Genomic DNA, 25,230 nt, shown 5'->3' with positions numbered 1-25,230 from the left:
CTACCTCGCCTGTGCTCTTGATTCTCTATTGCTTTTTGGCCGGTAGATGGCAAAGGCCTGGTTGATACAGGGCTCCTTCTCCCAACAGGTGCTGGAGCAGGTAAATGGGCTGAGGCGGTCTGTACTGCTTGTTCCATGGTTGGGCTTTTTCTCAAAGGGTCTAACTGAGGGCTTGAACGACCTAAAACGTAACCAAAAGATAAGAGACTACCCTACTGGGGATTTCAAAATAATCTAGACCCTAAAAAAAAATCTAGAATTTTATTTCTACCAACTCAAATCCTTAGCACAGATTTGAATTAATGTACTTATTAGACCAGAGTTTAAAATTGGTTATTCTTGGTGGGCTGGTCACTAGGTTAATAAAAAAACCCACAAAAAACCCCCTCACACTCACAACGTTATCTGTATTTCTACCTAGTGGAATAAAGTTTAAGTTTTTGAAAAGTTGCTGCCTAATAACAAGATTCCCTAGGAATATTATCAAAGACTGCATTGTAGGCAGGTCAAATATAGGCTTTCCCCAATAACTACCACCACAAGATCATGCTGATATGCTTTAACTCTTCTAGTACTTTCTATAGATGACTAAAGTGATACCTTTATAACTATAGGTACTACCTCCATTAAATTTCTATTATAAGAATGTAAAAACTAGAAAGGTAGGTGAAGTTTTTCAATACCTTAGAGGCTTGGATAATTAAACATCAAAACCAAAAGTTCAGCAACAAATAAACCTTCCAGACAATTACAGTAGTCATACTTATTCCTTGCCATCTGAAAGATCTCTTGGCAAGTTTTTGCTTAATATGGTGTTGGTACTTTACAAATTTCTTTTTTTTCCTTTTATGAGGTCAGAGCCTGGTCACAGTATAAATTAAAGAATGATCTCATCAAGCTTTTTTGACCCTATGTTTTGCTATAAATCTCTGTTCTGGGAACGCTCATATCCCATGATGTTATACCAAAATATAATATTTTGCTTAAAAATTTTGCTGACTTTATGCAAAAATACTCCCCACAAATTGCTGCAATGTTACTGCCTGTCTGTGCATATTTGCACAGAGTCTAAACAACTGGTGAACAGGTGAGTGCTGACAACACATTGGTTATTGGGCACCCAGATGTTCAGGGACAATTTATTAGTAACAGTCCACAAGTTTATAGTTATCTAGAGTATGTAATCACAAATGTGTACCATTTCCAGCCATTAATGGTAAAGTTACTTCAGCCAAAAAAATTTAAGTTACTTTTAAGCCATTTAAAAATTAAGTTACCATTAATAGAAATGTTACAATTTTTCCATCGATAATGGAAAACATGGTGGTTTATATTAGCTTTGGCCTATGAGAAAACATTATATAATCACTTATAGTTATAAAACAAGTGTTAAGTTTTTTGAAAAGCCTATTGCTATAATCAATTTTACAGTACTACATTAAATGACCTTTTAAATTTATAAAACTATTTTATCAAGGGTTTTGAGAAAAGATCCTGTGACTCATCACAAGTATTACAGAAGCACAACGATGGGGCAATCAGAGCAAGTAACAAACTCATTTGCTATATGTACTTAAAGACTTAAAAAACCTTTGTATTATTAAAGTCTACTAATCCTGATGCCAATTGTTATAAATAGGAAAATATAGGTGATACTGGACATTTTATTAGGAATAAGCCCAGAAACTAGTTCACCATAATAAAAACACAATCCCTTGAGCTATCTTCACATTCTTACCACAGTTAATAGAAAATTCCAGGTGTTCTAATTTTGAGAAATTCAGAAATTTTAGTTTATGAAATTTTTTTTTTTTTTTTTTTGAAAGATGACCGGTATGGGGATCTCAACCCTTGGCTTGGTGTTGTCAGCACCACGCTCAGCCAGTGAGCAAACCGGCCATCCCTATATAGGATCCGAACCAGTGGCCTTGGTGTTATCAGCACCGCACTCTACCGAGTGAGCCACGGGCCGGCCCCAAGTTGATGAAATTTAAATGCAGACTCCCAAACTTTCTCTGCCATAGCTTTATGTAGAAACATCTCTAATTTTCTTTTCATAAATAAGTACTTTAAAAGAGATAACATTTTAGTCTATTTAAAATTTATTTTTTTACTGCTCAGTATGAGGGAAGGAATCTATAATTATTTTCTCCAAATGATCAGGCAGTCTGTTCCAACATCATTTATTGGAACAGCCAGCCTTTCTCCACTATCTTAAAATAATACCTTTAATCATCTACTAAATTCTTATTTATTTACTGATTCTTATTCATCTACTAAATTCATACTTGGATCTCTGTATTTTGTTCCATGCATCTCTAGATTTATCCCTGCAGTGCTTTATTTTATTACCAAGTAGGTGAGCCCATTACTTTTATTTTCAAATATGTCCAGCTATACTTCCACATTTATTTTTAATATCTTTCTGTTTTAAGTTCTCCCACTATTCCATTTGCAATGACTAAAAGTGCAATAAATTTAATTAATATGAAAAGTAAAGTCTTCTCAATACTGAATCTTTTATCTACAAACAAAATATGTTTTCTCTCATTATATGTGACTTTTTTTATGTTCCTCTATTTTATTACATTTTGCATTTTTTTCTTTTTCTTTTTTTGGTTTTGGTGGCTGGCTGGTCAGGGGATCCAAACCCTTGACCTTGGTGTTATCAGCACCATGCTCTAACCAAGTGAGCTAACTGGCCAGCCCTTTCTTCTTTTTTTTGTTTATATATATATAATTATTATTATTATTATTATTATTATTATTATTATTATTATTTTTTTTTTTTTTTGTGACCGGCCGTACTGCGCTCAGCCAGTGAGCACACCGGCCATCCTTATATAGGATCCGAACCCGCAGCGGGAGCACTGCTGCGCTCCCAGCGCCGCACTCTCCCGAGTGCGCCACGGGGTCGGCCCTATTATTATTATTTTTTAAAGATGACTGCTAAGGGGATCTTAACCCCTGACTTGGTGTTGTCAGAACCACGCTCTCCAAAGTGAGCCAAACGGCCATCCCTATATCGGATCTGAACCCGTGGCCTTGGTGTTATCAGCACCACACTCTCCCAAGTGAGCCACAGGCCAGCCCTTTTCTTCTTTTTTAAAAATAAATTTTATTTTATTCGTTTATTTCTGGCAGCTGGCTGGTAAGGAGATCTGAATCCTTGACTTTGGTGTTATCCACACCAAACTCTAACCAAGTGTGCTAACTGGTCAGCCCTATATTTTGCATTTTTCATCATAGAAGTTGGTCATGTTTCTTATTATGCATTTTACATATAATTTCTATTTGTCATTAGTGTGAACATCTTTTATCCCAATTACATAATCAAGGGCTTAGGTTTTAGGACAATTATTGATTTTTGTACTCTTATTTTACATTTTGCCTCTGCCTAATTTAAGTCCCTTATTAGTTCTAGGTTTTTCAGTGAATTCTCAATTCCAAGTACCAAATCATAGCATGGGCAAATAATGCTCATTCCAATATTTATGCCTATTATTTTTTCATGTGTCCCTGATTGAGCTAAAAATTCCAGAATAATGCTGAGTAACAGTAATAGCAGGTATCCTTATTTATAATTTTAATAAGAATTCTTCTGGTCTTCCACTATTTAGTTGGAAGTTGGCTATTGATTAAGATAGCTAACATCTCCTGAGTCTGTTCAATGCATTAGACACTATGCTAAAGGCGCTGCATACATTTTTGAAACTTTAATTCTCACAGTTTATTAGTTTACCTGGAGAGTCCCATTTTATACTTTTAGAAAACCAATTCTTAGAATGATTAAGTATTTTGTCTAGGAAAGAATTCTTGAAAAAAACCAACCAACCAACATACACACAAATATACACTTATATTAGCCTAGAAAAAAGTTGGAAAGAATACACAACAAAATGTAAGTATTTGTTATTTCTGGGTAGTGAGATTATGGGTATTTTTATTTTCTTCCTTATGCTTATTATAGTTCTGCTTTATCTAAAACAAAAAGAAATCTTTAGAATGTTTAAAATTAAGATATTTTGAATCAATATGAATAATAGTAACTATAACTATTTCAAAATGCCTAAAGTGAGATATATAGGATTATGTTTAACACTGGCTTTTTACTCTCAATAGCTTTCTAAAATATTATCCTGTGATTATAGCATCTTGTTGAAATTACTTTACATTGCTTTATTTAAAAGTAAACATCCATATAAAGCAATAAGCCACTTTAGCAGCAGATAAAAATACAGAATTCCCATATGGGCCAGCAGCCACGCCTCCTGTCCCCCACAAGATACGGAATCTTGTAACCACTGAAGGTTATGAGACTGGCTGGCAGAAAAATAGAATTTCAAAAAAGAAACAGGATCCTTTAAGAAGTTTATTGAAATGCTGATTCCCAGGCTCCAGGCGTTCTAATGTAATAGGTCTTAGTTAGGATCTGCATTTTTAAGAAGCACTCCAGATGACTCTGTTGTGGGTGGTCCACACTGAGAATTACTCTTCTACATCCTGTGAGGATACAACAGCTTAATGAAGTTTGTTTTTTCAGATATTATTTCAAACTCATCTAAGATAGCTCATCTTCCATGGTGAGTCTGGGACTGATATGATATATTTGAGTGTTATGTACAAGTTATGTAATTACTCTGCAAAAATATGTTAAACTTAGAGAATGCTCACTATTTTAGTTTTATGATCCCAAAATTGTAGAAAGTCTAAATAGTGGAATTAATTTAATAATATACTGATTGCAGTACAGCAATGGGGAGAAAATTAAAAAAAAAAAAAAAAAAAAGCCAAATAGGAATTATACACATGATTTACAATCTGCAAAAGATCTCATATTCAGGGAAAGACAAAAACCCCTGTGGAAGTTTAGAATAAAAATATGTGAAGGAAAAAACAGCTTACCTTGAGATAACTGTGTTTTTAGAGATCTTGTATCCTGTGAAAAGGTAGAACCAACTGCACTACTTTGTGATAAGGTACTGCTGTTTGATGTTTCTGTTCCAAAGGATGTCAAGGAGCTTCCAGCTTGAAGAGATTTTAATGATAAAAAATTATTAGAAATATTTTACACCTTTCAATTATTTAAAATAGTAATAGCATTTTATGATGATAATAATTGTCTGTCTACTCCCCCCCATAACACTTGCTCAAATTAATAATCTGGAAATTATAAAGTATATCAAACAAGTTTGGAAAATCTTTGGCCACATGGGTGAAAAAGCCAATATATAGCCCAGTATCCTTGGATGCAAACAATTTTTATAACACAAGTGGTACTGTCTCAGACAGTTATGCAGATGGGATAGCAAGGACCGACATCAGATAGATATATAGCAAAAATGGTACATTCTACATCAACATTAAGGTTTAATTATTCTAAGTATCTGCACAAATACAGTAATCCCCCCTTATACATGGGGGATACCTTCCAAGACCCCCAGTGGATGCCTAAAACCACAAGCAGTATCAAACCCTACATATACTATCTTTTTTCTTTCCTTATTAGACTGAGAATTTTTACGTTATCACTTAAAGGAAGCACTTTATGGCTTCTCTTTGGCATATGTGAATTGCCAGTATAACAACTCCTATGCTCTGGGGCCAGTATTAAGTAAAAATAAAGGTTACTTGAACACAGGCACTATGATAACACGACAGTCCATCTGATAATTCAGACAGCTAAGTGTATACTTAGGTATACTTGGGTTAGGTAAGTGTATACAGTGTAAATACCCTGGAAAAAGGAATGATTCACATCGTGGGTGGGATGGCACAAGATTTCCTCACACTACTGAGAACTGTGTGAAATTGAAAACCTGTGAATTGTTTATTTCTGGAATTTTCCATCTAATATTTTTGAATCACAGCTGACCACGGGTAACTGAAACCGTGGAAAGTGAAACTGTAGATAAGGGGGAACTATTGTAGCCAAATCAGCAGAAAGGTCTACTAGGAGCTTTTTCAGCACTTCCAAGGCAACAGACAATGAACTTGGATTTCATGCTTCCCCTTAAGATAGGACTGTGGGGCTGCAATCTGCCTAAAGCAGCTGTTTAAGTTCTGGCAATATGAGTAACAAAATCTCTAGAAAGAGCCCAGTTTTCTGCTATACTGGGTTATGTCAATCTTCTCTAAGTTTCTATAGTTCTTACAGATCATTCACTTTTTATTTGTTGTACTCTCTTTTACTTAATATTTCATCTATGTAGGCTTTCTTTATATTTCAACAACCCTACTTCCCCATCCTCTAAATCCAATCTATAGATGGTAGTCAGAATAATCTATAAAATACAAATCACATTACTACAGTGCTTAGGACCCTCTTGATGGTTTCCACTATCCTCAAGATAGAAGTCCAAACTACTTACCTCAGTTTATAAGGCCCTCCACTTACCTGCCTAACTCTTCTCTCATCACTTTACTTATTTTCGCCAGTCTGGCCCACAGCAGAAATTTACCCTTCTGCTCTTAAAACATGAAGATTATGATCATGCCTCTCACAATCTGCTCATTTCCAGGTTAAGTGATTCCAGTTCCCTCAAACCATTACTCAGTGGTCTTTAAGACACTGCATGGTCTTTAAGACACCAACCCCCTACTTTTTTGAACTTTTCCTAATTTGATGAATTCTATTTGCTCATATCCTTCTTAAAATGGGGCATCAGACCACAGCACAGATCTCAGACAATGAGGGCCACTGGGACTCCCTTAGAGGTACAATCCAGTCAGGCTGCAGCTCCAGCCAGCTAAGGAGAGGCCTAAAACAATCTCCCACAACATCCCCAGAAATGTTGGGACCAGAGCTTTTGAGAATTATGTGGGAAAGTGAACTCATCCCATTATCTTTAGTATTCCCGGGCAATGACCAAGGTATAAAGTGCACTGGCATCTTTGTTCTAAATCAGTATTTGAGTGGGTCTATTTCTATATTCTCTATTCTTTACCCCTGGTGTATTTGTCTGTCCTTATACCAATAATTCACAGCTCTGATTACCGTAGCTTTACAGTAAGTCTTGAAATTGGGTGGTACAAACCTTGAACATTATTCTTCTTCGAAACTGTTTTGGCTATTCTAGGTTTCGAATTTCCATATAAACTTTAGAATCAGCATGTCAATTTCTGTTAAAAACATTTCGGATGGGATTTTGATTGGGATGACATTGAATCCGTAAATCAATTTTGGGGAAAATATCATCTGAAAAATACTGGAACTTTCAATCCACAAGCACGGATTAGCTCTCCATTTACTGAGATCTTCATTAATTTCTCTCAGCAGTGTTTTGTGGTTTTCATTGTTAGCAGGGTTTTCTCAACGTCAGCACTATTGACATTTTGGGCCAGATAATTCTGTGTTGTGGAGGACTGTCCTAGCATCCCTGACCTCTACCCACTAGATACGGTAGTATTCCCAAGTTGTGACAACCAAAAATTTCTCCATACATTGCCAAATGTCCCTTGGGGAAGAAGGGTAAAATTAGATCCCCTCCATTGAGAACCACTGTTCTAGAGGTTCTAAAATATCTTTTGTTATATTCATTCCTGAGTACCTGATGTTTATTGATGCTACTGTAAGCAGTGTTTGTCTTACATTTCACTTCCCACTAATCTGTTCTACATCAGGTGTCATCAAACTTTTTCTGTAAGTGGCCAGGTGGTAAATAAAATATTATAAGCTTTGTAGGTCACATGAACTCAGCCATAACTACACAACTCTGCCCTTACAGTGCAAAAGCAGTCACAGACGACACGTAAACAAATGGGTCTAGCTGTGTTCCACTGAAACTTTATTTACAAAAACAGGAGGCTGGCTGGATTGGCCCACAGGCCAGTAATGCCAACTGCTGTCTCTTCTACAGTACAAAAATACAGTTGATTTTTGTATATTTACCATGTATCTATCTGTTTACCATGCTTAATTCACTTATTCTTTCCAGTGGCTCAAATATCCCTTTGTATTTTCTACACGCACAATTGTGTCACCCTCAAATAAAAATATTTTGATTTCCAATCTTTAAGCCTTTTATTTCTTTTTCTTGCTTTATCAAACTGGCAAGAACCTCCAGAACAACACTAAATAGAAATGGTAAGAAACAGTTCAGCCTTTGCTTTACTCCTAACCACTGGGGGGAAAATTCATTATTTTATCATTATATATGTTAACTTCTTGTTTTTCATTTATACCACTGACAAATTTAGGAAATTTCCTTCTATTCCTTAGCTGTTGATAAATGAGAGTTGGATTTTATCAAATGCCTGTTCAGTGTCTCTTGAGATGACTGCAGTTTTTCTTCCTCATTCTGTTATTGTGGTAAGTTACTAATGACTTTCACATGCTGAAACGACTTTGCAGTTTTGATGTAAACCTCATTTTGTCATGATGTACTACACTTTTCTAAACTGGTATTCAGAAGATAGGATATTTTATTAAGACTTTTACATCTATGTACACATGAGATAGTAACATGAAATTTTTTTTTTCTTGTAATGATCTCATCAGATTTAGTACCTGTTATCTGGCCTTGGTTACATGGTTAGTAAGTGTTCCCTCTTCAATTCTCTGAAAGAATTTGCTTAAGATTAGTAAAAATTATTTCTTTCTAAATACTTGGTAGAGTTTATCAGTAAACAGTCTAAAATTTTCTTTGTAGATTCTAAATTACAGTTTCAACTTCACATGGATTTTGAGAATTTATTTCCTTTTGTGTTGGTTTAGGAAAGGTGTATTTTTCAAGGAATTTGTCCATTTCACTTAAGCTGCCACATTTGTTGACATAAAGTTATTCACAATATCACCACATTATTCTTTTAAGATCTATAGTGATGGCTACCCTTTCATTCTTTATATTGTGCCTCGGGTCTTCTTTCTTTCCTAAATTATTTATATATTATTTATATATACCATTCATATGATACATAAAAATAAACTGTTTCTATTTCACTGACTTGCGCTTTTATCTTTTCATTTTCTTCCTTCTGCTACCTTTGGGATAATTTTCTTTCCCTTTGTTCTAGCTTCCTAAGTTGACAGCTTAGAGTACTGATTTTAAAAATTCTTATTTCCTAATATATTTAAAGGAGTGAAAATTTCCCTAAGCAATACTTTGCTCTACCTGCAACTTTGATATGTTGCATTTTATGGTCATTAAAAATATTTTCTAATTTCCGTTGTAATTTCTTCTTTGATCTATTAATGATTAACAAGTTTTCTTGATTTCAAATTATTTGGAGATTTTTTTTTTTTTAAAAGATGACTGGTAAGGGGATCTCAACCCTTGGCTTGGTGTTGTCAGCACCACGCTCAGCCAGTAAGCCAACAAGCCATCCCTATAAAGGATCCGAATCCGTGGCGTTGGTGTTATCAGCACCGCACTCTCCCAAGTGAGCCACAGGCTGGCCCTGGAGATTTTTTAAGTTACCTTTTAATTCCAAATTTAAATTCTTTGTGGTTTTGAGAAGATACCATGTATAATTTCAGTCCTTGTGGAATTTAACATTACTTGTTTTACAGACCATTTGATGTATATGGCTGAGCAGTCCATGTCTATTTGAAAAGAATATTTTGCAACTGTTGGCTATACTGTTTTATTAAAGTTCCATATACATTTAGGATTGTTATAGCTTCCTGATGAATTGACCCTGGTATCATTATTAAGAAATATCCTCCTGGTTTTATGCTAACTATAAAGTTCATAAGCATGCCCTCTGAATCTTCATCAAATTCAGTGATTAAAAATTAATCTGTACAATGGACCTAAAAGAATTATCATCCTATATGGTTTGACTATTTTTAACCAACTAATGTACTCATTTTTCTTTCTATTTAGCCAATATTCCTCCATCTTGCCCATAAGAATATTATGAGACTTAGCATGCCATGGCATGCTACTAAATCTGTCTCAATTATTTGTGAATACAAAACTGACCTCATTAACTGAAGTAAATACAGAAAAAAAGATCTCGGTGTATATTTAATTTGTATAGCTTTTATTAAAAGTAAGATTTAAGCATTTTTTTTCACATGTGTAAGAGCCATCTGGATTTCTTTTTCTGTGAACTGTGAGTTCCAAACCTTTGCCCAATTTTCTGCTGGGCTGCTGATCTTTTTTTTATTTTTGGAAGCTCTCTCTAGATAAAGAATATTAAGCCTTAATGATATAAATTGCAAATAAAACATTAACAAGCACCAATAATATATGTATATTTAAATAGAAAAAAGTGTTTCCATCAAATAGCAATATTGCCATATTGATTCATTTAAACTTCCACCTTCTGGATCTATATGTCCATTTTTTCATAATTAGATTTTTCTATTTGAAGAGGAATGGTATTTAGAAACCAGGAACTGGGTCTACATGTGTTCTTTGCTACTGGGTACTATTCCTTCTAGGCCATTTCTGGGAACAGAGCCAGGAAATAACCAGTTTTTAAAAAATGAGTTAATACTCATAACTTCAATTCACATTCAGCATCACAGAGTTCTTTCTCACCTTCCCCCGTTCCATACTTGTCTGTACCTTCTCCACAGTAAGAACACCGTTTCCCAACAACATCAGTATATTACTCATTTGCCCTATTCTACAATACATACAAAACAGTTTAAGAATTAACACCAATAACACTACCAATCACAAACCTAAGTCAAGTTTTTTTTTTTATAGTTTTATGTGTTCTTAGAATATATCCTACTAACTGTGAAGGTTATCTGAATTAATTTTTTTCTCTGTGTGGTTGTTATCAATTTGATATACAGTTAGCATCTGTTGTTTCTATTTATACTCAATCTTAGAGTCTGCTTTTTTTCCATTCTTCTTAATTTTGTGAATAAGTAAAACATTTACATACTTGAAATGTCACAACTATATAAAAAGTATATTAATAGAAAGATATTTTAACAAAACTTGTTAGCATACTAATGAGTTTCAAGATATACTTGAAACTGGATTTGTGATTCAGTGAAACAGAGTAAACTAATAAATGATTATTCCAATGAAATTAAAGAAGATTAAGGGCTAGAGCTTGAGACTTAAAGTTATTCTGTTATTTAAAGTTATACGTGGGAATTTCAATAAAGATGTACTTAAGAGCTAAAATGCATAGTTGTAAAAACAAAACGACACTGAACTGATCAGTTCAGTGCACTCAATGGCTTTTGTCCTCCAATCATAAGTAGTACTGTCATTAACTCAGCCCCACTATACATTCTCATTAGTTTTATGTTTCAAAACACTGTGAAAACACCAAGCCCTCAAACATGCTCCCTGTAACCATCTCTCATAGGCAGGTGTTAAATGGGTATAATCATCCACACTCCACATAATATAAATATTCCTTAGTGGCATTACCATTCTCTAATAATAATGACATTATCTCCAATCCCGTTTTGAAAACTCATTCTGTTTGAAAAAATGTTCATTTTAAAATGCACATATGTTATGTAAATTTAAAATGACATCCAATGAAATTTGGTAACTGGATATATGTAGGTTAAAAAAAATATGTGGCTATTCTGAAAACTGACCTTTATAGAACCACTAATCACTAAGGACATTAAATAAAGGCTTTAAAATAATAATCAAAATACGTCCTCAACATTATAAAATAAGGTTACAAAAGGAACATCACACATTTCCAAGTTTGTGGTAAGCATTCTATACCATTGTGGTAAAGGTAAAGAAAGGGAGATTACCCCATCCCCCCCAAAAAGCACCACTTACCAACACCAACAGCACCAAACTGCTGCCCAACTAATGAACTTGGACTGAACTGACTGTATGTTGGCATCCTGCCAAAAGGTCCATAGGAACCCACTGACTGGAATGAAGAAGTAGATGAGCCTAGTGAAGACTGAAGAAAAATCATGTGTTATTCTCCCAAGCTTTAAACAACATGTATATAATGGAAAATATTCAGATTTCTTATTAAGAAAACTATTAAATTGTAACTACTAGACACAAAAACAATTACAATAACTTAAATATTCATTTAATATTAAAACCATTGAACAACCTTCTGATTTTAATATCTGTCTATATGTTCTATGTGATTTACAAATACTTTTTCCTACAATAAATTCCCCCTTTGAGTTGAGAGTTTTATAGCAGATTTAGTAAAGAATTAGTTATTTGAGTAAGGTAACTTTGCTTAAAGAAAACCATGAGAAAAATCATTTAGTAATACTGGGTTTTAATCTGGTGCTAACATAAGAAAGACATCTCACTTGCAATTTTACTGTTATTTTCAATCATTTGAAGCCTACTATTAAATTTACATGAAAGACATGCAGAAACAAACATACTGCACACAAAACTATTTATAGTTTTACATATAGTTACACTGAGTTGAGGAACATTTTATAAAAACCTTAACTTACCAAAGTAAAAAATACATATGTGTGTATTGGTTTTTTTTTTGGCAGCTGGTGAGTACAGGGATCCAAACCTTTGACCTTGGTGTTGTCAACACCACACTCTAACAGAGTGAGCTAACCGTCCAGCCCCTTAAAATATATTTTAATCTTCCACTGCAAAAACTATATAAAGAGTTTTTAAAAGAAAAGCAAAATAAATAAATATATATATTTTAATACATATATACTTTATATATTAATTTATCTTATTATAAATATAAAATATTTCATAATATGAAATATATTAGAGGCTACCAGGATATAAGTTCACTGGCAGCAGGACCCTGTCTTTGTGTTCACTGCTAGTGTCAGGCACATGCCAGGTACTTAATTAATACTGCTAAATGAATGAATAAAAAGATCAAGCAGAAGTTTATGGTGGGTGGATGAAGTTATTCAACACCATTTTGATTTGTGCTCTCTTGGTTTTTCTCCTTTCATAAAACTGATTACTAAAACAATGGTTCCCTGGAATATTACTGAAAGACACATATAAGAAAAAGACAGTAAAATAACATCAGTCTTTGGCACAGGCAGCTGTTTCTTTCTTTTTTTTTTTTTTTTTGATCAAACACAGCCACATTTTAATAATAGCAATGTAAATAAGGCAACTTATTTTCAAGCCCAAGGTACAGTGCTTTAATAGTCATACTTAGCTTAAAACTTGCAGCTGTTCGGGCCGAGCCCGTGGCGCACTTGGTAGAGTGCTGCGCTGGCAGCGCGGCGACGCTCCCGCCGCGGGTTCGGATCCTATATAGGACTGATCGGTGCACTCACTGGCTGAGTGCCGGTCACGAAAAAACGACAAAAAAAAAAAAAAAACTTGCAGCTGTTCAACCCTTGATAACTTACTTTAATAACGCTGGTTTTTCAAAAAAATTGTATCAAATTATTTCAATTAATTCACATGGAAATGAAAATGAAAGTAAACATTTAACATATTCCCAATTATTATTATTCTTTAGTCACATAAGATGCCATTCTGAGAATGTAAAAGAACATCAACAATGTAGGTTCATCAACTATAAAAAATATACCACCCAGGGGTGGGGGATGTTGATAATGGGGGAGACTGCATGTGTGGGGGCAGAGGCATACAGGAAATCTCTGTCCCTTCTGTTTAATATTGCTGTGAACCTAAAACTGCTCAACAACATAAAATCTATTTTAGAAAAAAGACATCAAATGCCTATTATCCGATTTTCTCTTTCTTTAGTAGTATGTGAGTTATACCACAATCCATGCCAATCCATATTGTTTCCTTTCCTGAAGAATAGAGAGGTTTCAACAGAAAAGAAGTTCCTCTTTCCTAATGTTTATCCTTCTTCTTGTACTCTGGATCCTGGCCCCTTCCAACTTGTATAAATTAGCCATCTATTCATTGATTTATCCTTCCATTCACATAGTCCGCAAAATTGTATTGAAATCCTGCTTTGTACTGAGCACTCTGCTAGACATCGAAAATACAATAATCCTAAAGAACGCATTTGAGAAGATGGGAGAAATGTGACATACAGTGTAACCTGGAAATAGCCCCCTGTTCTTCATTCCAGCTCCCATTCTCAAACTGGAGCAGATTGAAACTTTTATTTTGGAGGAGGAAGGGAGTATATAAAAGAGGGTTGGAGTCAGAAGGGAAGACTGCAGGCACTGGAAGAGATTTTGTGTTAGTGTTCTCCAGTCCCAATATCCCAAGGGCAAAATAACTAGGAATAGTCATAAAATTACAAATACATCCTGGAAGTCATGCTGTTTCTTTTAAGAATGTGTCACTTTCTCCATTTAAGAGAGTCACATTTTCTCTGAATTCCTTCAGATTTCCTTCCTCAATAGTAACATTTGAGGCTGGCGGGGGGGGTGGGGTGGGCAGGGGGCTGGACATAGATGAGATTAGAGAATTTTTCCAGTTTATGTTGAAAGAACAAAATTTACCATTTCTTATTTTAAAAAGCTTATTTTATATTCAGGAAAAATAGTAAATAAATGTTAAAAGGTACTTTTCTCTCTTTTTTCACTTTAATTTTATATTTTCTCTAGAAGAGTTCATTAGGTATTTTCCTTTAATAGCTGAAAGCAAGATAAATCCTATGTAAGATAATATATATATATATATATAAATTCCATTTTGTGGAAAACTAAGATTTTTTTATCATTAACAGCATAAAAAAGGAAAAAGTTAAAAACCAACAAGCATATTTCAGCGCAAATTACAAAAGCTTATGACAGGAAAAAAAGGTTGAGAAGAAAATGGATTCAGGAGGAAAACCATGGGAGGGTCTAAACCTTTTAATCAGCTATGCCGTCAAGTAAAAATATTCTTATGTGAAACTGCCTCTTCTGTTATAGCGGAAATTCAGAGAGCTCTTCACATGCTTCCAATAAACATGTAAACATGTACTATAATGGGTATCATAATTCATAATGTACAATCGTTTACACACCATGTGCTTCTATTTTTAATAAAATATGCAAATTTTAAATTTCTCTTTCTGAGAATACTTATGGTCTTTTTAAAAAATGCCTTATTTAGGTGATTCAAGAACTTATCTATATATGTTAAAATCCTTTTATGTTTGTGCTATCTTATTATATAACACTGCATATTATATAATATGTAACATGATTTACTATTTTTTTTCATTAAACCTAACAATCTTACCTAAGAGTAGCCCAAATCACCCTGGTTTGTAATATGAACCATATCTGAATAATTCATACAGTGGCATGTATCCTAGATTCTGGAGCCAGACTGCCTCGGTCTGCTGACATTGTGGCTCCACCTCAATTTCCTCACTTGTAAAAATGAGAATAATTATGGTACCAAGTTCAGAGTATGTTATGAGGATTGATTTATTACATGTACAGTGTGTTAGTGTTTCTTGTAGAGTTAGCGCTTAATAAATGTTATTGTAATTGTTAAAATTAGAAAATACTCCATAATAAAATAAATTCCTCAGCTATTTCTTATCTTACTTAGTCCTAATTTATGATCCAAAGAGAAAAACCTAGATGAGAACATTATCCAGGTAATTTTAGGTATCTAGGTAACATACAAATGATAAGCTACATAAACATTCAATTGGGAGAGACAAAAGCCAACGCCAGGCATGTGTCTGAAGTTTACTCGCATTCCAAGACAAATTTACTAGTAGTTACCTGAACGATAGCTGGGTCCTGAGGCAAAGAACATTGTGGTTTTGGTGGCTCACAAACAGTGAGGTCTTTAATATCACTCCCTCGGAATATAATATATTCAAAGACTTCATCTCGAGGTGGTATTGGACGATCTGTTGGTCTGTCCTCTGTACCAAAGGATCGAACTGGTTGAGAAAATAGAGAATGTGAGCTGTGTTTCTAGTCATCATCTGGTAGCACCTCTTCTAGTTATTCTGTTCCAAGTACTAAGCAGCAGCAGTTCTGAAACGTCATCTGTGAAAAAGTATTTATTAATCTGTAGCTGAAAAATTTAAAAAAAAAAATGGAGCAGGTTTTGTTTAAAGCTAAATGTACAAATTTTCAATCTAAAAGACTATCAGTATTTGAGGTTGTGTTCTTCCAACATTTAAAAAAATTTGTTTCTATCTTTGGTGGTTGTGATGAGAATGGGTGTTAAAATGTCCTTTCTTTCATTGTTGATTTATTTTTAATGTCCTCATCAAGCAAAATAAAAATGTGGCAACCTATCACATATTTCTTGGGTTGGGAGTGGAGGAAGTGATGAAGATTTTCCCACTCCACAAAATCCCCAAGTTTGGGAAACAGCTTTAGGAAAAAGAGAAGACAATGAAGGTAACATTTACCTTGGCAAGCAGTAAGTATCCTAGAGGCCAAGCCAAGCACCTATTCAGCCCCACAGGACAGCCTGAAATGTTCTACTTACCTAAAATATCTACTGTATAATTAAATCTGATTATTTTAACATTAAAGATAGCATTATTCACAGTTAAACTGTGGACCACCTACAACAGGGTAAGCTGGCTACAAATGAAGATTTCCACTGAACTAGACTTTCTGGGGACAGGGTCCAGAAATCTGCATTTAAACCAATTTCTTATGAATACTAAAGTTTCAGGTTCACTGTCCTAGGAGACTTCTGAAAATTTCCCCATCCATATGAAAGTTCCAAATAAGAAAGTCTGAAAGATTGCATACCATTCATTTAAAGAGTATCTTAAAAGAAGTAAACCCTTTAACATTGAGCAATATTTTGAATGCGTACACTCTTCTGCAGAATTGATCCAGAGCTAGATTGATGATGAATGTTACTTCAGTTTAAATAATGTCCTATTTTCTTATTCTAAAAATTCTTACTAGTACTTATGAGACTTCCAAGAAAGATGGTAGCATAGGTAGGTTTACAGAAGAACATCCTTCCCTAAAACTGAAGGAAATAAACAAAAGGAACTTAAAATACCCCTGAGATCTCAAACTCATGCCATAAAATTTTATTAAAAAGTATCATTCAGATACAGAATGAGTTAGTACAAACTGAGTTAGTACAAGACCAAATCAAGAATCCCTACGTAGCATCCCCTGCTTGCTCCTCCCCTAGAGAAATTTTGACTGGCTCCCCCAGAATTGGTAGATGGGGACAGGGACATAGCATGATAAGGGAAAAGATGTGGAATGCCCACTTGAAGCTCTCCTTCTCTCAATGGCCATACAGTAGCAGAAGTGACAAGATTTTACACTCTGACCTTTATCCAAAAGGAAGGCTGAAGAAGAGAAAGCAGGACTAAGAAAATTACAAATAAATCAATCTCACCCCCAACCTCAACTCCAACACAATGAATAAAGTCCCACAAGTCCTAAACAGCAGATTATTAAAAATAGTAATAATAATAAATAGCAGATTAGATCATCCTGGAAGGGGGAGTGGGGTGTCAAAGGCTCTCCTACAAAAATCACAGAGAAGCTCTATTAGGCTTTGCAAGGCCTAATGAAACCATTCAAACTATACTCAGGTGTGATATTGTGAAATATATATTTGGTCTTCATACTATTCTCCTGGCATAGAACTCCTAAAATCTGTAGAATCTCCAAAATGATGTGTCATTTTTGTATGTTAATGAGTTGACTGATGCAGCTACTAGGTAGCTTCAGGATGGGAGCTGAGACAATCTCATCACCCAACTTCCAAGGAGGGGAGAGGGACTGAATGTTAAATTGATCACCAATGGTCAATGATTTAGTCAATCATGCCTATATAATGAAGCCTTCGTAAAAACCCAGAAGGACAGGATTTGAAGAGCTTCTGGATGGCTGAACATGTGGAGGTTCCTAGAAGGTGGGATGCCCCGAGGAAGGCATGGAAGTTCTGCACCCCTGTCCCCATACCTCATCCTATGCATCTCTTCATCTGTATCCTTTGTGAAATCCTTTATAATAAATTGGTAAAGGTAAGTAAGTGTTTCCCTGAGTTCTGTGAGCAGCTCAGCAAATCAACAGAACCCAAGAGGTGGGTTGTGGGGGCCCTGATTTACAGCCAGTTGATCAGAAGCACAGGTAAGACAACCTGGAGCTTGCGACTGGCATCAGAAGTGGTGGGAGGGAAATGGAGGTCAAAACTCCCGTGCTGATCAGTAGTGGGATCACACCTGTGAACAGCCATTGCACTCAAGCCTGGGCAACACAGTGAGATCCTGTCTTGGGGGTGGGGGTGGGACAGGGATTTAAAAAGGGGGGGGGCAGTCTTGGGGACTGAGCTCTCAATCCACTGTGGGATCCCACACTATTTACAGTTAGATAGTATCAGAACTGAATTGAATTAGAGGATATCCAGCTGATGTCCACCACAGAACTCATGGCTTGCTAGCTGATGAGGAGAAATCTCCAAACATTTGGTCACAGAAGTTTTCTGGGTTGACTGTGCTGCTGGCTGAGTAAGAGTATAGGAAAAACACTTCAGTATATATTTTTCCCACTCACCAGGTGAATTCAGAATGAATTAAAAGAGAATCTGCATTCCATGATTAGGCAAGCAGCAGGCACCAAAAGATGTAAGATAAGGAAAAGAGAGCAGAAAGCATGGAATCAAAAATAGCCTCTTGGGCTGGCCCCGTGGCTCACTCGGGAGAGTGCAGCACTGGTGGCGCTGGGACTGCGGGTTCGGATCCTATATAGGGATGGCCAGTGCGCTCATTGGCTGAGCGTGGGGCAGACAACACCAAGCTGAGGGTTGCGATCCCCTTACCGGTCCAAAAAAAAAAAAGCCTCTTGACATCAAAATGACACTGAAAAGGTAGCATGCAAAATTAAGGAAAGAGAAAATTTATACAAGACAAATAAAACAGCACAACTAATAAATGCAACAACAGAACAGTCAATGAAGTAAAAACAAGTCACTAACAGAGAACAATTGTGAGAAAAAGTAAACAAGATATAAACAAATAGTACAAAAGTACTTCAAAAAGTTCTTGGAAAAACTAAATTAAAAGATAATACGAATCCTTCCATGAACTGTTGAAGACCCCCTGTACAGCAATAAAAAGATTAAAAGCTGATGATATTATGAAACTCCAACAGTTAACTGCTGCCCTCGAGGTAGACAAGAGACTAAAAGCACATACAATTAAAGATATAACAGAATAGAAATTTCCTGATATGAAGACCTAAATTTGACCAAAAGCTTTCATTGTATTTCTAGGAAAAATACTGAGTGCACTATAAGCCATATACTTATGCTTTGCTACATCAAAATAAAGAATTCATGTGGAGATAGATCTGCCATATGACCCAGCTATCCCACTGCTGGGAATATACCCAGAGGAATGGAAATCATCAAGTCGAAGGTATACCTGTTCCCCAATGTTCATCGCAGCACTCTTTACAATAGCCAAGAGTTGGAACCAGTCCAAATGTCCATCATCAGATGAGTGGATACGGAAAATGTGGTATATCTACACAATGGAATACTACTCAGCTATAAAAACGAATGAAATACTGCCTTTTGCAACAACATGGATGGACCTTGAGAGAATTATATTAAGTGAAACAAGTCAGGCACAGAAAGAGAAATACCACATGTTCTCACTTATTGGTGGGAACTAAAAATAAATAAATAAATTCACACACACACACAAAAAAACCGGGGAGGGGGGAAGAAGACATAATAACTAACATTCCTTGAAGTTGATACGACAAGCAAACAGAAAGGACATTGTTGGGTGGGAGGGGCGAGAGGGAGAAGGGAGGGGGGTTTCAGTAATGGGCCACAATAATCAACCACATTGTATATCGACAAAATAAAATTAAGAAAAAAAATAAAAATAAAAATAAAGAAAGAAAGAAAGAATTCATGGAAACAGTGCTATCAAAAGATAAGAGATGGGGCTGGCTGGTTAGCTCAGTTGGTTAGAGCACAGCCTTGTACCACCAAGGTCATGGGTTCCGGATCCCCTTACTAGCCATCTGCCCTCCCCCCAAAAAGATAAGAGATGAACATTTATGCACATAAGTGTACATGATCATTTATTATGGTTCTAGAACAGAATGTAAATTTATTAGTTCTGAAAAACGCTTCAAAGTGTGACAAAATAAGTTGAAACAGTATATGACATACCATTCTAACAAAAATAGGGAGATGGAAATGAATGGAGACAGAGGAAAACACAAAAGGAAGTATATAAACTTACACTCTCATGTGAAGCAGGTAGTCACCTAATACAACTTTTTGGTTAGTTGATAAGTTAATAAACTAAGGCTTTAAAATTTGTTATTTAAGGTCCTAAAGGTAGGATTTTAAAGGTAGTAGAATTTTAAACTATGGGCACACTATCCAAAATATGATGTAAAGAAAACCTCTATCATACAGCAAACAAGGCAAAATGAAAAAGCATGAAAATAGAAACCATGGAATGATTTGCACACACCAAAAGTTTGAGAAACTTGCTCTAATGATAGAGATTGGCTTGATCAGATTTAGGGTTTTTAACAGAATACAATTCTTGTAGCACTGAAAAGAACAAATTAGAAGAGAGAGCAGAAGGGCACACACAGCTTGAAGATGCTGTAGAACAAATGAGAGATCCTGAAGGTTGAAGCTTGGGCATTGACAGTAGAAAGGAGGCATGACAAGCACAAAAAAGGTAGAGAATTCCCAGTACTATTCTGCTACAACACATGAATTAGCTCATATACAGTTTGGTAAGGGAATACGTCAGTACATTTAGAAATCACACTAGTTCATCCCCAATTTTTCTTAACATGTGATTTATTTTTTATACTAGCAGGTAACAGCAACTAAATACAGCAAGCCTCTTGGCTCAATCTGGCCCCTATTCTGTCTTAGAAGTGTTTTTTGCATGGTTCTCACTGATCTTGATACATTCTTTTCTTGTCTCCAGCAGCAGCCTCAACTCTTCCTTATACCTTCTTCCATCAGGCTACTTTTCACCTTTATTGTTTTTTTAAGGGAAAGTTCTAAATTTACTGTAGTGTTTGTTTTAGGAATTTAACATGTCTTTAAATATGCTAGAATTTTTATTAGGCTTCTATTAACGCTCAAATTACAAACTTGCACAGGTTTTGAATGGTCTGTCCTCTAATCCTAGTTATTCCATAAACTCTGTTACACTTAGGGCTGGAAAGTATACATCATGTATGGCAGAAATGCCTGCGCCTGACCGACATAATCCGCTATGAATTCTTCCTATCATCTCATTCTTCATAATTCTTTGGCGTTAAATTTAAATATTTAATTTAACCCAGGATCCTAGAATTATGTTCCTATCTTTTCTTCCATTCATGGTACTTAGTATTTTAAGGAAGAAACATTTTTACTTTACTAGTTTTTTTTTATTTTGGGATTCTGCAGCAACTACACATTCCAATTTAAATACCCACCGGTAACAGGCTTAGAGTCTTGATCTAAACCTAACTGCTGTATTTCATTTCTTTCAAATGCTTACTGGGCACCACCTATGTGAAAGGGACTATGCTAGGTGCTAAGGGAACCAGTTCCTGTTCTCAAAGTGCTAAGTCTATTTGCTTTCTTGGATTCAAAGGTCCATTCAACACTCAATACAACCAGTAATGCCTCTAATAAGTACCACTACTGGTTTCTTCAACACATCCTAATCCTTGAAGCTGACACAGCATTACGCTTCAAATTAAGCCTTAATGCTACTATTAGTCAGAATGTTACTGAATAGATTACTGATCTGATTCTGTCATATTTTGGAGATCATCATGAATTAATGAAAATGTAATAATTCAGCAGGCTTACAATATTTAAGCAATATTAAGTAAGCACCATACTAATGTCCTCACCCTCAGGGAACTTACAGTCTAGGAAGTGCACTAAGTACTGTGCAGGAAAGAAAGCATATGCCAAAACAAAGTTCCACAGACTATACAGAAACTTGTACACAAATGTTTACAGCAGATTTATTCATAATAGCCAAATGCCCATCAACAAATGAATAAACAAATTGTGATTACATATATAAATATGTATCTTACATCACATTATACATGTAAAAATATATTTATATTTAATGGAATATTAACATGTTACATCTAGAATGAAGCTTCAAAGAATTATGCTAAGTTAAAGCCACACACAAAATGTCACATATTGTGATTCCTTTTATATGATATATCCAGAATAGAGATAAAAAGTTGATTAGTGGTTATTGGAGTATTATTAGTGGGTTACTGGAAAGGTTTACTTATCAGGTAGGGCTGTTTTTCTAGGATAATGAAAATGTTTTGAAACTAAGGAGAGATGGCTGCACAACACTGTGACTACACTAAATGTCACCGAATTGTACCTTTCATAATGGTTAATTATGTTATGTGAATTTCACTTCAAACACAAGTACATATGCATATGCACATACCTACAAATATAGCCTGGAAGAGAATACACGAAATGTTAATAGTGGTTGGGGAGAATGGTGAAACTAGTGGTGGTTGTCCTCTATATTTTAAACACTATCATGTTGCTATATTGCTTTAATAAGTATTCTAGTTTTGCTTCTTTCCCAAATTAGATAAGCCTAAATTTTAGGCCAATGTTTAATAATAAACAAGAGTGGGAAATAAGGAAAATAATTTTCTTTGTTAGTCTTGAGGAATATAATTAATTTTCTATTTCTGGCTACAAATAATAGCAAAGGTTATTAATAGAAATGCATCTCATGACTGTTTTCTTCTCTTTTTAAAAAACAGATAGGATCAAATTATCTAGCAAAATCACTTATCTAAAAAGTCTCCAGATCAAGGCAAGTTCAAAGATCACCCTAATGCCAAACCTGGTTACCAGTTATTAATACTTGTACATACAAGCCACACACAGCTGGAGGGGAGAGCTGTAGTGACCAACATCCCAATACAATACCTCTATTATAAAATACCAAAACTTTCTAAGTTCAAACACAGATAAACAAAAATAGACAATTCAGAAAATGTAGAAACTGCAAAATGACGTCATTAACATTTGCCCAAACCCTTAACTTTTTGACATAAACTAAAAACTATAAATTAGGCTTTAATAACAATTGATAAGGAGAAGAAACTATCTATTGAATACCAAAATGTGAAAGCAACAAATGAAAGGCTGAATTATCAAAGAAATGCTGACAAGTTAGTTAAGACACTTAAGTTCAAACTGAAATCTTGAATAAGATTTATGATGTAGTCTTGAAATAAAACTCCTCAGTTAAGTATCAACTGTAAGACCTGGTCCTAATCTACTTACCCAGACATAAGTTCCAACCAAGCTCGTTATTCTCAGTACACGATCAGGTTTTCTGTCCTCTACTATAGCTCCTCCCCACATCTAAGCTATCCTAAATTTCAAAGTAGATATTATTTATTACCTGTAGTAGTCAGAGCTCTCCAGAGAAACAAAATCAACAGGATGTAGTATATATATATGGGGGGGGACTGATTGATTTATTTTAAGGAATTGGCTCATGGGATTGTGGAGGCCTGGCAAATTCAAAATCTGCAGAGTAAGCTAACAATTCCTTCTTGCTCAGAGGAGGTTAGTCTTTTTTCTATTAAGGCCTTCAACTGTCTGGATGAGGCCTATCCACATGATGGAGGGCAATATACTTAACTCAAAATCCACTGATTTAAATGTTAATCTCTTCCAAAAAATACTCAACAAAACATCCAGAACATTTGACCAAATATTTAGGCACTGTGGCCCAGTCAAGTAGACACATAAAATTAACCATCACACTAACCCACCCAGGCTCAAGTAATCTGTTCTTCCTCTGAAAACCACATAGCATTCTATCATTGTCTATATCTTCCCCTTATAGAATTTAAAGATCTTCAGGAGAAAGATCTGTATCTAAATCACCTTTGTAACTCCCACAGACTATAACACAGTGCCCTACATATCGCTGACATCTTAATATTTCTTGAAAAAAATCCCACAGCAGAAAAAGCTATTAAGTAAGCTATTTTCAAAAGTACTGAATAGTGTTTAATATCAAGGGAAACAAATTAAATTATACAATAAACCTACTTAGGACAAAAGGAGAGAATGTTTAGAACAAAATCTAAAAAATAACTGGACATCAATAAGGTGGAAAATAGAAACAAAAAGGAGCACATTTAAAAAACAGCTTGGGCTGGCTGGCTGGTTGGAGCACGGCGTTATAATACCAAGGTCAAGGGTTTGAATCCCCATAATGGCCAGATGCCACAAATAAATAAGTAAATAAGTAAATAAATAAATAAAATGTTTTAAAAACCAGCTTATGTGCAAAAGCATCAAACCAGGAAAAAAAGTTACAGTTGAGCTTTCTTGCTCCCCAGCCATCTTGGTGGCTGCTCTTGGTTGGGGTCATCCAGCACCTAAGGCAGGAAGATGGTGGCCACAAAGAAGACGAAAAAGTTGCTGGAGTCAATCAACTCTAGGCTCCAGCTCATTATGAAAAGCAGAAAGCTCATGCTAGGGTACAACCAGACTCTGAAGATGATCTGACAAGGAAAAGCAAAATTGGTCACCCTTGCCAACAACTGCCAAGCTTTGAGGAAATCTGAAATAGAGTCCTATGCTATGTAAGCCAAAATTGCTGTCCATCACTACAGTGGCAATAATACTGAATTGGGCACAGCATGTGGGAAATACTACAGAGTATGCACACTGGCTATCATTGATCCAGGTGATTCTGATATCATTAGAAGCATGGCAGAAGAGACTGGTGAAAAGTAAACCACGCAAAATTTTTCTTTAATAAAACTTGCCAGAGCTTGTTTTTAACAACAAAAAGTTACAGTTGATATTTTCTTCTCTTTCTGACATTTATACATTAAGTACAGTTCTTGTTGCACCTCCAGTGTCATACACTAACTCTTGCTGAAAACATTTGAGATACAGCGTATTTGGAATAAGCTATTATATATGGGTTTGATACAAGGTTTAAATACTTAAGTACTAAAAGAGCACCTTCTCTTCTACAATGCAGTACCCTTGCACAGGCCCTGAAGTTGGATGGCAGTGAGCAGACTGGATTTTTTACTTAGGAAGTTTACAAAATAAGATTCGACAGGCCTTCTCTTTGAACTGCATCTTAGCCTGTTTCCACAAACCCTCACTTACTGCACACCTGCACTCTTAAGGCCCCTTCTTCACCCTTACACTATGTTCTTCCTGTCAGCAAATACTACTGCGCTGAATGAAAACATCTGTCCCACAGCCTCTACCATCTCTTCCTATACCCACTATGGACTTAATACCCCTAACAGAGACATTATTACTGCCCTTCTCTCTGCAATGTTCTCAAGCTACTCAGAACCTATCACGTGCCAAGCACTGGTGACCTGAGGATGAAAAAAACCACCTCCACCTCCAGATCTCA

At 35.4% G+C, this 25,230-nt stretch overlaps 1 protein-coding gene and 1 pseudogene across 4 annotated transcripts in view; one reads left to right on the top strand and one right to left on the bottom strand.

The window, feature by feature from the left end:
- Window positions 1-25,230, bottom strand: part of LSM14A (LSM14A mRNA processing body assembly factor) — a 53,416-nt gene that overhangs the window by 12,574 nt on the left and 15,612 nt on the right. For 2 of the 4 annotated variants that reach the window (XM_063111211.1, XM_063111212.1), the window contains exons 2-5: window positions 15,566-15,729; window positions 11,718-11,847; window positions 4,906-5,028; window positions 5-181 (exon numbers count right to left, since the gene is read on the bottom strand). In XM_063111211.1, coding sequence (XP_062967281.1) covers window positions 5-181; window positions 4,906-5,028; window positions 11,718-11,847; window positions 15,566-15,729 — 594 coding nt within the window. The remainder of the gene's footprint in view (window positions 1-4; window positions 182-4,905; window positions 5,029-11,717; window positions 11,848-15,565; window positions 15,730-25,230) is intronic. The other 2 variants (XM_063111213.1, XM_063111214.1) reach the window with 1 other exon arrangement.
- On the top strand, window positions 24,237-24,617 carry LOC134389425 (large ribosomal subunit protein eL30-like; annotated as a pseudogene).

This window comes from Cynocephalus volans, chromosome 10, assembly GCF_027409185.1.
Source record: "Cynocephalus volans isolate mCynVol1 chromosome 10, mCynVol1.pri, whole genome shotgun sequence".
NCBI classification, from domain to species: domain Eukaryota; kingdom Metazoa; phylum Chordata; class Mammalia; order Dermoptera; family Cynocephalidae; genus Cynocephalus; species Cynocephalus volans.
The sequence above is the reverse complement of the archived record's forward strand: the minus strand, read 5'-3'. Positions and strand labels throughout refer to the sequence as shown.